The 12,564-nt window shown below is 43.9% G+C and overlaps 2 protein-coding genes across 9 annotated transcripts in view; one reads left to right on the forward strand and one right to left on the reverse strand.

The window, feature by feature from the left end:
* Positions 1-6,916, reverse strand: part of Znf277 (zinc finger protein 277) — a 117,009-nt gene extending 110,093 nt beyond the window's left edge. Inside the window, exon 1 of one of the 2 annotated variants that reach the window (XM_021179196.1) lies at positions 6,798-6,916. In XM_021179196.1, coding sequence (XP_021034855.1) covers positions 6,798-6,891 — 94 coding nt within the window. In that variant the 5' untranslated portion in view covers positions 6,892-6,916. The remainder of the gene's footprint in view (positions 1-6,797) is intronic. The other variant, XM_029484540.1, reaches the window with a different exon arrangement.
* A 245-nt stretch (positions 6,917-7,161) lies between these two features.
* Positions 7,162-12,564, forward strand: part of Dock4 (dedicator of cytokinesis 4) — a 406,102-nt gene continuing 400,699 nt past the window's right edge. For all 7 annotated transcript variants that reach the window (XM_029484743.1, XM_029484748.1, XM_029484747.1 and 4 more), the window contains exon 1: positions 7,162-7,525. In XM_029484743.1, the coding sequence (XP_029340603.1) occupies positions 7,489-7,525 (37 nt within the window). In that variant the 5' untranslated portion in view covers positions 7,162-7,488. The remainder of the gene's footprint in view (positions 7,526-12,564) is intronic.

Raw genomic sequence — 12,564 nt, forward strand, 5'->3', positions numbered from 1 at the left:
CCATACATTTCCTTCCATATGTTTATTATTTAAGATATGCTAAATATGGAGAAAGCCTAACTATGTGACAAATGCTATTAAAGTATTCTAGTACTTGACCATGCTGAGTCCTACACTAAAGAAAGAAAAGATTAAGTCCTGTTTAGCTTCAAAAACCATTTTTTTTGGGTTCCTAATAGCTCAAGGTAGTATCTAACCTCAGCTGGACACTTTGCAAACAAATAGCACTAGTCACACAATGATGGGATCAGGTGTAAAGAAAAGCCAAAGGTGGATCAATGAGATTATTATTATTTCTGAAAAAATGCTACCCTGCTTACATTTGAGTGAAGGAGAGTAGAACTTACTTGCTTCAGTAAGAGGTGACGAGCCGTTCAGGTCCTGTGAGTTACCTGCCAATTCTGTAGATGTATTGATTAGATAAACAATAGCAGTATCAGCTAGTTTTATGTCAACTTGATACAAGCTAGAGACACTTGGGAAAAGGGAACCTCAACTGAAAAATGCCTCCATAAAATAAATCTGTAGTGCATGTCCTTACTCAGTGATTGATGCAAGAGGGCCCAGCCCTTTGTGGTGGTCTTGGGTAGCATAAGAAAACAAGCTGAGCAAGCTGCAAAGGGCAAGACAGTCAGCTGCACTCCTCCATGGCCTCTGCATCAGTTCTTGCCTCCACGTTCTTGCCTTGACTTCCCTGGATGACAGACTACAAGGTGAAGTAAACCTTTTCCTCCCCAAATTGACTTTGGTCATGGTGCTTACTCTCCCAGCAGTGGAAATGCTCTGACAACATTGAACCCTAATTCTGGGCCGACATTAGCCAGGAATAGGTAGTTAAAGCCTGCATGTATCCAGCTGTTGCAGATGACTGTTAGTGTCCACTGTCTAGTTCTATGCACCCTGATCTGCATTTAGAGGCATGGTTTCCATTATGTGACTCCGACAGACATTTTTTTTTTTTTCAGTTTTCTAGATGGAACCTGAGTGTGTGTTGGAAAGGACATTACTGTTTTATATGAATGCAGAACTCTGTTAACAGGAAGAGAGTTGCATACAAATTCACGATGATCCTGTGAAGTGTCCACCAAATAGGAACTTGTCCTGGAGGTAGGGAAAACAACCAGACCATGACAACAGTCGCCATTTCCTGAAGACCAGGCTCCTATATGTGTCATTCCACGGGGTCATGTCTGCATTGCAGCAGGACCGTTATATTGCCATTGCTTCAGAAGGAGACTCCCAGCTTTGTTGGTTTGAACCTGGTAAGTAACCAGAATTCCATCCTCAGTTGGCCTGACCTCAATCTTTTCACTGTCCTACACTACCCTGCTATAGCAACATTCACTTTAGAACATATTAGAATTTAAGAGAGTTGACTTCAGACTTCATCTAATAGAATTCAGTTACCATGTCAAACTATTACACTTGTGCACTGGGTAAAAGCCCTCTTTCAGGTACCGTGTGACCTTGCGCGCACCACTTTTTGTATCATTTTCCTCACTTATAAATAAAAAGGATTAAATGAGACAAATACTGTAAGTGGTTTGAAACAGAAAGTGCAGGATAGAGTTAGCACTTCACAAATGTTAGCCATCATTACCACTTCCATTATTATAATAGCCCTTTTTATAATGGTTCCTCTAGGAAGTCACTTGTTGGGTTTCATGTACTATAGAAAAATTAAAAAAGATGCTCCGAGAAGGTCCTGGTACCAAGCAAGATATATAACAACCGTGTTTCCCGTGATATCCTCAGGCCTCTACCTCTCATGGCCATCCCAGCAGAGAGGAGAGTCCTGGAGGATGTGTGGTGTGGGTATCTGAGTGCAAAGGGACAGAGCTGTGTAGGGTGGAAACAGTATAGAAGGTATGTAAAGGGCTTTCAGGGCACACAAGTTACAATGTGAGCATAGAGCTCTGACAGATACTGTGACAGCCCCCACATTCCAGGAGGGTATTGCAGGCATCAGCAGTTATGGGAGCATTCCTAAGCTTCCCCAGGGTCTCACCACAATTTATCGCCTCTTACCTACACCCAGAATCAGAGGCCAGGCAGCTTTATTGTTCAGTGAGGCGTATCTTCATCATGAGAACAACCGATATTATTTAAGATCTAGCTTTATAGAATAAATATATACTGATCTTTTATAGACATGTAACTCAATGAAATAATCAGGAATTTTGCAAGGCTGGTGTTTGTGTATATTTTTACTAATGTGCAGCATACCGCTCTGTTACATAGCTATTCACGGCCAGAATTAAAACTGAAATACAGCTTTTCTCAAATAGAGTCTAGTCCCCTTTCCATAGCCATGCCAAATATGAGAGACCAGAAACCAGCCTGTAGGAAACTGGCAACCAGTCACACAGATGATGGAAGGCAGAGCCCAAGGATCGTGCGGCAGGTCTGAAAACTTAATCCTTATCTAAATAATATTAGGAGATCACTTTTAAAAAGGGCAGAAAAACAACATAAAAGGCAAACACCATGATTAGCTCTGACAAAATGCCTTCTGATGATACTTGCATTTCTAGTTGGTATGCATACCTTTCACAAACAAATCATTTCCTCATTTTTTTTTTAAAAATTCTATTTCAATTCTTCTGCTTAAAGTGTCAGCCATGCTAAATAAACACTTTGAGTAAGCTTCAAAAATATTCTCAGCATTCAAACTGTTACTCCTTATTGCGTGGAGCTCTGACAGTTGATGGATATAAAGTAAATAAGGCTTGGCTTTAGTAAGTGCAGATGCTAACATGTAACTAGAGTGTGACAAGAGATGCAGATAATGAAGATATGAACACGGAAGAGGGATAAAAAAAGATGAGACTGAAAAGCAGAATAAATATTACCTAAAGAAGTTGGACCTACTTAGGCATGTAGCCCAGTTGTAGTGAAGATTCCCAGTGCAGACCCCCAAATAGATTTGTTTTCAAAAGATTAAAAGGGGGTAAAGTTAAGTGTCAGGGAGGTCAAAAGAAGGTTTTCCGACTGGGAAGGCTAGAATACTGTTTAGCTCAAGCATTTATTATATATTAACCCTGTGCCAGGATCAGGCAGACAAAACAAGTCCAACAAGGTCTTGGTTTTCTTTTTGGAGCACAGACTAGGAGGTGAGATAGGTGATGAGGCGTGCTGCACAGGGTTGGAGACAGAATGAGAGTAGTGTACAGAGGGGAACAGAGGGCAGATTCCATTGCTTTGGAACAGAGGAAGACTTGGTAACTGATCAAATTCAGGGCCTGTGGGCAAGAAGGGACTCAATGATGCTCCCTAGGTTTCTAGCATTTATCGGAATAGGGAATACAAGAGCAAGGAGTTTTCACTTGCTACTCTCCACAACTCCTTCCACAAACCTAACAATGAAATTAATAAGGTCTCTGCAGGACAAGCACCCAAAGTTCAAACACCACCATCGTGATCTCCTATGTATTCATTTGGAGAAGACAACCAAGTTGACCGCCAGAGAGTCTTACAATATAGGCAAACATTATCATCAGAAATCACCCTAGTCACAAAATCCTCATGTAAGTGTCAATCATTGAACTACAGATTCATTTCTTATTAAAACCTAAATGAGAATAAATAGCAACATATAGTGGTCTGGTGTGTGTGTATGTGTGTGTTGCACACTTGCATACCTGAATGGGAAGGCCAGAGGTGGGCATCTGTTTTTTCCCTCTTTCATGCTCCATCCTATTCGCCTCAGACTGTCACTGAACCTGAAGCTCACTGCTTCTGCCATAGAGGCTGAGTAAAGAGCAGCTGGGATCCTTCTGTTCCCAGCTCACAAAGCTAGGGTTTCAGGCACAAGGGGCCAGGCTTGGCTTTTATGTGGGTACTGGGGATTTGAACCCAGGCACTGAAGTTTGCATAGCAAGTGCTTTTCGTCACTAAGCCATCTACCCAAACCCTATTTTGTGTTAGGAAACAATATGAAAAACTAGTTTCTGTCCAACTGAACAGCCAGCAGGGCTAAGTCTTGGCCTGACCATGTCATTTAATTTCCTCTCCACAGGAGATCATCCACAGCTCAGTCCCAGGCCCTTCTCATAACACCCAAGGGTTCTTGTGTACTGGAGAACATGCAAGGAAGATAGGGGCACACTTGGTGTCATCTCTTTCTTCATCTATACTGCCAACAAAATAGACTTTTTGATTTTTCTCAAAAGATAATTTTGCGGTGAACCAACCAGTATAGGGACTTGGGGAGGAACGGACTAAAGACACCCCAGGAAGCACAGAGGTCTCAGCGAGGGAGCTGTATATGCCTGCACTCCACCTAGTGACTCCTTGTAGCAGAGATTTTATAGAACTGCTAGGATTTCTGTTAAATGGCTCCTCAGGCCCTTTTGTCTCAGGATATTAAACACACAGATTGACATTTTAATTAGAATTGGAGGAAACCTCTGAAAAGCAGCAGTTTTCCAGAAATTAAAGAGGTGTGTGATTTTACAGAGAAAGACATCCTGGATAACTTAAGTGCCTGCCTAAGAAGAAATATACTCCTAATGCAATTATTCCCACCTATACTATGTGTCCCATTTTGCAGGATTTGAAAAGAATTCTGACAAAGTCATAGAGTGATCCATTATTAAAGGAGAATTTTAGTGACATAAGAATCAATCATGAAGCTCCCCCCAGTCACTGGTCTAAATCAATGATAATACTGGGCAGTTCTGAAATAAGGAGAGGGTTTGTTTTTGTGACAACCACTGAAAATTCACTGCTGCTCAATGGTTTTGTGGAAGATAATTTGAAGTCTAAAATTAAGTTTTCATTAGTCACCCAATTCAGGCTTACCATATTTCAACACTGGTCCTGGATTAATAATTTCCTCGTACTTTTTGAAAATATTAAGTGGGTAAAGGATACTTGGTTATTATTGGGAAATATTCATGAGTACTTTTAACAGGGAAAACTGGCATCCATGGAAAACTCACACAAACTTAATACTCTACTGGGCAAACATCTATCTATCCATCTATATTATGTATATAATATATAACAAATATATTATACATATACATAAATCCACTCTCTGTAATGCTATTGAAACTCAGAGCTACTTTATACATTTATTAACAGGGGACTGGCTAGAGTATGGAATATCTTTTCTATGGAACATGAGTGTATTCACTAAGAAATGTAACAAAAAATTGATAACAATTCCCTTTGATAAACAATAGGAAGAAGAAAGCTGTAGATCTTTGAGTTTACTAGAATTATCCCTTTTATTTTAAAATGAGGTATACAATGCATATTATAAAGGACTATGTTATAAAATATGCATCACTTTTGTCTTTATAAGTGGAACTGTGTAGTGGATGTTACTATTATTATTATTTTTTTAAATCTAAAGACCTCTGAATGACCTCTGAATGAAGTGCTTGAAATATTTGTAATGAATTCTAAGTGTAAGGTAATTAATTATGCTTTAGAGGTATTTTCAAGTTTCAAATAAATTAACCCGTGAGAAAAAGTTATCAGTGAGGAAAAGAAGCCGGGCAGTGACTAGGATTAAAGGCAAATGCTAGGATTAAAGGCGTGTGCCTAGGCAAATGCTAGGATTAAAGGCGTGTGCCTTTAATCCTAGCATTTGGGAGGCAGAGGCAAGCGGATTTTTGAGTTCGAGGCCAGCCTGGTTTACAGAGTGAGTTTCAGGACAGCCAGAGCTACACAGAGAAACTCTGTCTCGAAAAACCAAAACCAACCAACTAAACAAAACAAAAAACAAAACACAAAAACAAAAACCATAAACAACATCCTCCCCCCACCCCCGCCGCCAAATTATCAAAGCTTCCAACTTTATATCTTAAAATGTGGAATTTTGGTGACCTGGAAAAACATAAGTACGGGATATATGGCAAACCCATTGATAGGTTGCTTAGATGATAGGAATCTCACTCATGGGAAGTGGGAAGAAAAGAAAGAAATTGCACTTTTATTTCCCTGCTACTGAGATAAAAAGCTGTGAAGGTTAAATGGAAAAAACATCAACAAGGACTGAGAACCCAAATTAACCCCCAAATTAACACTTAAACAAAATGGGTGGGGAGTGGAGCTCGACCAAAAGAAAAGGTAGTCTATGAAAGTTTGACTTTTGGTCTCTACAGTGGAACTGAAGAAAGCAGCAAAGTCAGGTTGATACAAAGTAGCTGTGATGAATTTTAAAACCCTATTTTAAATATTCTGTGAGGGCTGGAGTGAATTTAATTCTCTTTTCTCTTTCTCTTAGAATGTAACATCTCCCAGGCTACAGGGCCAAATGATACCTGAGACACACACATGCTTTCCTTTTGAAGAGGACTACAACCTGCAACCGGCAAATAAGTATTGGAGAGCCGTGACGTGACTAGTCTCCAACTTAGAAACCGATCCCAAACTACGTAAAACACCTTCCCAGAGCCAAATTCAGCAAACCGAGGAGAGTGAGGGCTACAAGTCAGGAAATAGCGGCTAATCACAGCTTTACAGTCACACATGTGCAACCCAGACCTGACCCACACCCACTTGGCGGCAAGTGCAAAGCACAGAATTCCAAACCGGAAGACAGCAAAGGAGCTTTCTCAGAGGCCGGGAAGGCAGCTCTTCACATTTTCTGCTCCCACCCAAAACAGCCTCAGCCTGGCAACCTCCGTCTGCCCAACCCCATCTCTGGGTCCCGCCCGCGGCTTTTTGCCTGGCACCAAGGTGGTCTCCCAGCTGACCAGCTTCAAAGGTCTGAGCGGCTGCCAGCTGCACCCCGGGCACAGAAGGAAGACAGATCACCCGCGCCTAAGGGACAGCACACTCACCTTCATGATCCGTGTGTCCGATTCCGCCGCGGGCCCCGCGGACCCCAGCCTCCCGGGGGTCCACAGGAAGCCCCTGGACCTCACTAGCAGCCATTACCTGGCACAGTAGAAAGGGGCGGGCCGTAGGCGGGACGGAGCGGTGATACACCAATAAAAACGCGCCTGGGGTCGCAGCCGCCCCACTGAGGGAGTTCCTACACGCCTATGCTGTGCCGTCACATTTTGGACCAATCGAATGTGGCGAGCCTAACTAGGTGTTCCGCCCCTAACCGCTGTAGTCCCGCCCCCTTCCGGAGCCGGGAGCGTAAGAACTACAACTTCCAGCATGCCGCGAGGCAGTGGGGAGTCAGCGCTGGATGGGCGCTGACGGGCGGGGGTGCGCCCGCGAGTGCCCCGGCGTGTTCGCTTAGTTCAGTGAATCAGAACAATGACTGCGCCGCCGGGTCCCCGGGAGCGCATCGCAGGGCTGTGAGCAGCCGCGGCCGGCAGAGCGGCGGGCGGCTCCGCCTCGGCGGTGTAGTGTCAGTGCCCGCTCCAGAGCCTCGGGAGCAGACCCTGCCCAGCGCCGCAGCCCGCGCGATCCGCTGTGCTCTAGCGACGCAGCTGCTCTTCGGGAGCGGTGCATTGTTGTGAGCCACTGGAGGGGCGCGGGTATTGCACAGCCCGGAGCCCCTCAACGCCCTTCATAGCCATGTGGATACCTACGGAGCACGAGAAATACGGTGTGGGTGAGTGCTCGCGGGCGAACTTTTACCACGCTCTGGTCCTTGCCCCCACGCAGCTCGCTCCGCTCCAGGCTGCAAATGCCAGGTCTTGGCATTGCACAGCGGGTCCCGGGCTTGGCCGCACCGGCCTCTGGCTGAGGGGCTCGCACTGGGGGGCTCGCTCCTCACCGCGCACTCGGCGCTTCTCGAACCCGATCCCAGAACGTCCGGACAGCCGCTCCGGGCTCTGCTGGCTGGCGGAGTTCGGAGCGGCCGCGGGGCGTGTTGCGTGTCAAGTTGGAAGGGGAAGCCAACAGGGTTTCTCTCCCTTTCTACCCCTGCTGGCCCACAGCGGCAGAGAGCTGGCAGTGGGCTGCTAAGATTTCCCGGGGTGAAGAGGGAGACCGGGGACCGGCTGCTAGAATACTCCCAAACAGTAGGGAGGCGCGAAGTCCCTGCGGCTGGGGTCTGCATTCCCAGAGTGCGTAGTGTAGCCCCTGTGACAGACGGAGTCGGGACATAGCCTCCTTCCTCCCTCGCCTCCCGGGTGTTTGGGGTGTGTGTTGCGAGCAGGGGGGTTTGTAAATTTCAACATCTGTGCTGCTGCGCTCTTTGGTCCTTGGAGGGGAACCGAGATTTTGGCAGGGTTTTTACTTCTGGCCACCTTCTCTACCAGGGAACGAGCGCAGTGGGGGTCATAGAGGCCGGGTGGAAAGTGACGAGGGAGAGGAGGGTCAGAAAGCCTGGCTCTTAGAGGCTGGCAGGCAGCTTTAGGAGAGGACTACCCTGGCACTGATTTGAGAGAAAAAGGAATAGGATAGCATTCACTGTTCTGTGCAAAGGTGAACAACAAAGACCATTAATGTTGACTGATGAATACAGGAGGCTCCCTTCCCTTCCCTCCTCCCTTGTCGGTAGGATTACAGTTCCCGTTTTTGTTGTTTGATTTCAGCTGGGTCCCCCCCCTCCCCCTTTGACAGTCACTCCTTTTAGGGTTGAGACTATTAAGAAGCCAGGCTCACTGACAAGCCCGAATTGGCCAAATGCAATTATAACCTCCCAGAAGGTCTAACAGAAAGAAAGCATTATAGATTTTACTGACAATCTTCATTTCCTAAAATTCCCCGTTCTGCCGATTGGCGTTCTTGTTTTTATTGTGGACGGACCTAGTAATTTATATGATACAGAGACGTATTTATGCTCTGACTTCATTCTCCTGTAATTTAAAAAAAAATTTGTAAAACCTTTCAGGGGAACCCTAATCACAGCAGATTTTACCTCCCCTACTTTGCCTAGGGATCGGACTTTATCTACTGAAGGGACTCTCCGATTCAACAGAGTCATGTTTTCCATGAGCTTCCTTTCTGGGCTGTGACTGGTTAGCAAGACAATAGTTTGTTGTGTGCCCACCTTTGCGAAAGGTTTCCAGCTTCTAAGTCTAACGTGAGCTCTTGCCAAGGGGCTCTCCCAGAGTGGTGTAGATAGAGGTTGTTTTCCTCTCTGTTCCCTCTTCTTTTTTTTTTGGGGGGGGGGGGCGGGAATCAGATAACCCTTGCCAAGGGAAAAGGCATTTCCTTGTCTGAGGGCTGAGGAACCAGAGGGCACCAGTCTTGACACCTGGTGCAGGAATCTCAGATCCACCCCGGCGACGCTGTCCGCCTTAGAGTCCATCCCAGTGGTTGTTTTCTTGCAAGTGTTAAATGATACAGATTATGGATGACATTTATTTTTCTAGATTTCCTTCCGTGCCAGGTCACAGCTGGGTGCTGATATCGATTAGTTTTTCTCTTGCCTTTCTTTACAAGCTGTGGGCAGAGGCTTAAAAACCACTCTGGGATTTCCTGGAATGGCAACCGGATATGATCAGTCAAGTGTTTTGAGCTTGCTGCGGACACCAAGGCTTGGGATGCTGAGCCGGGTAGGGAGGTGAGAGGGTGTGCCTGTTTGGGAAAGGGAGGTGGGACATGAGAGGTGAGAGCACAAAGTGAGCTTCTGCCCCCCCCCCCCAAATTGTTGCTGAGGTTCTCATTTCTGCAGCATCACATACTCAAGAATGTTAATCATTGTTTATTACTAAGTTTTGAGCATTTGGCTTGCGGAATGCTTGGTTGTTTTTGAGAACCCATCTGTTAGGCGGGTGTGTGATGAAAATTTTGCTAGGATACTTACGCGTGGACTTTCATTTCTCACCATGGTGAGCAGTATTCGGAGCTGCTTAGATTGCAAAGTCTTTAAAAAAAATTTCAGATCTGAGTTATGGTTTTCTATTATTACAGAGAATATATGTTATGCTTGGCTCATAGCAGGTATAGAAGTCAATTTCCTTGTTCTTTGCAAAAAAATATGTAACTTACAGTACACAAAGTTTCAGTATATAGTGTGTATTTTTGTAATGATGCCTCTTAAGTATGGCCTTTCATACAAATAGATGTATAACTTATGATTATATATAAAGTTATATAGTGGATAAAATTACTAAAATTTTATTCTTGTAAATTTTGTACTTGAAAGATAGATATATCAGTATATGTTCAAGTCTGGTACATAGGAATTCTTTTTAATGATGAATTGATGAGTGAGCATAAACAATCTACACTTTGTCTCTGATTTTCAGGAAGTACACTAGTAAAGCTTTAGTGCTGAGGGATAAGGAACCTTTCCTTTAAATATATATATATATATATATATATATATTTGTAGCTGAACTTGGTGGCATAGACTTGCTTATAACCTCAGCTACTTAGGAGACTCAGGAAACAAAGGTACAAGTTTAAGCCTTGCTTGGGCTACAGTATCAACTATAGGCTAGTGTGAAAAAGTCAGCAAGACCAGTATAAATACATACCTACGTGCATGCATACATACATAAATGGAAATAAACTTAGTGGCTAAGAGGCCATAGACTCAATACCCAGGATTGCCCAGGGGAGGGGGAAAGGTCAAGGATGAGGCTATGGTTCAGTGGTCCAGCATAAGAGCTAGGGTATGATGATAGGCACATTTGTCTTAGGTAAAACAAATGAGCTCCTGCTCTCATCTACACACTGCTGTCCACTGTGTTACTGGAAGGAAGTAATCTAACCCTCTGAGCCCTGATCTCTGGGGTAAGTGCTACCCAGCGTCTTTACCAGTACTAATTCTGGAGAGTTCTTGCAACCAAATGTGTCCTTTGTTACAAAACTTCATCAAGAGGTATCAAGTGCTTTTGAGCATCAAGAGGTGGATGCTTTTGTTATGACGCATCCCACATGGTTTTAAAGTAAAACCAGAAGTTAGCAAATGCTCTGTGGAAGGCTGCCAGAATCCAGGTGTTTCTGCTCTTTCTCAGTCTGATTCTGTTTCTCTGGGATGAGCTCCATGCGCAGGGACTCCCACTTATTAATTGATCACCCACTTATTAATGCCCTTCAGACCTCTCTGTGCCTTTTGCATAGCCTCCTCTGCTTTTGTGCTTCATACAGTGGTAGGCATTAGTAAGAAAGAAAGTTAAAGCCACTATGTGTGCTTTTGTCTTCACCGTGTATGCACAGCAACCTCAGGAGAGGCAGTAGAGCTGCAGAGCCTCAGGCTCTTCCTTCTTAAGCTAGGTAGATGTTTTATCTGTGTGAGCCTGGTTAAGCTTGGCCAGAGAATATGGGCTACAAAACAAAACATCACAAAAGACAACAAAAGAAAGGAAGAAAGAAAGAAAGGAAGAAAGAAAGAAAGAAAGAAAGAGGAAAAGGAAATAAAAGCTCCAGAGAGCCTTACAAAAATACAAAACCCCATGCGAGCTACTCTGAAGGTCATGAATATCATTTTAAAAATAAAATATTGCCATCCTGATGTTACTGATCCTTCCACATATTCTTTCCTGTGTCTCTCTGGAAGTGCTTCTAGAACACATTGGAATAGGAATCAATTCTTGTTGAAGTGTCTTCAAATTCGAAGTGGCACCTTCTCTTTCTTGTTTAGGATCTTTAGCCCCCTTCCCTTTGGAGGGGCTCTTTGATGGGCTTGTGTGGGAGAGTTAGGAAGGTATCTGCCTGTCCTCTTGGCTTTTGTCAGTTTCCTTGCTGTTTCTTAAAATGTTTCCTGTTTTGTGCTACTGTGTTGTCGATAGACAGTACCCAGAACTAAATAGCTTGGGATTGTTGGTAAGGCTTTGAGCCTGGTGCAGACTCTATACTGCAGGTGGGAAGAAAAGAGTAATTAGGAGGGCTGTGCCAGTGACAGAGCTGCTGCTGTTCTTGATCCAGCCTCCTGAGGCAACAGCCAATAAAAAATAGTTTTTTTTTTCCTTTTGGTCATTGTCCTATGTGATGATTCTTTCATAAGGTCCCCATGGTAACAGAGATGCTACCCATTTCTTCTAGTCCAGATTCCCTTAAGAAGCTGTTATAGTAGCACCTTAAGGATTACAAAATTTCAAGAAACTCAGACTTTTCCTGTTTCCAGCTGTATTCATTACTGTAACACTTTTGAGGATTGTCTTTGGTAGTCTGTGTCTAAGTTTTTCCCATGCTGACTTGATGCTGTGAGCACATGCATCAGAAAGATATCTAAGGCCAAAAAAAAAGTTAATTTAATAGCTTACAAATACAACATTTCATATTTCATAAAAATGTGAAATTAGTTTATGTGAGCCTGCTCTTTGAAACAGAGCAATAATGTACACGTAAGAGATGAGGAAACAGTAGCATTTATCCCAGCTTAGATGCTTTTAACCTTGCACTATCATCCTAAGAGAAATAATAAGTTTCCTGCTCTAGTGTATATTAAGCACCCTCTAGAACCACTTCACACACATAAGGGAAACCACATTTGCCTGTATTGCACGTTAGCTACTCTTTTTCATTAAAGCTCATTACTAAATCAACTCAGTGACTTATTAATGGCTCCCAACCCATATTTTGGAAAATACTACCGAAATGCCACATATAAGAGACAGACTGCATTAGAACTCAGACTTTGTTAGGTTTCTGTCAAGTTCTTAACATGGTGTTGGCATGGAGTTTCTCTCTCTCTCTCTCTCTCTCTCTCTCTCTTTCTGTCTCTCCCTTTTCCTTCCTTCCTTCCTTCCT

Source organism: Mus caroli, chromosome 12 (genome assembly GCF_900094665.2).
Source record: "Mus caroli chromosome 12, CAROLI_EIJ_v1.1, whole genome shotgun sequence".
In the NCBI taxonomy this organism is placed as follows: Eukaryota; Metazoa; Chordata; class Mammalia; order Rodentia; family Muridae; genus Mus; species Mus caroli.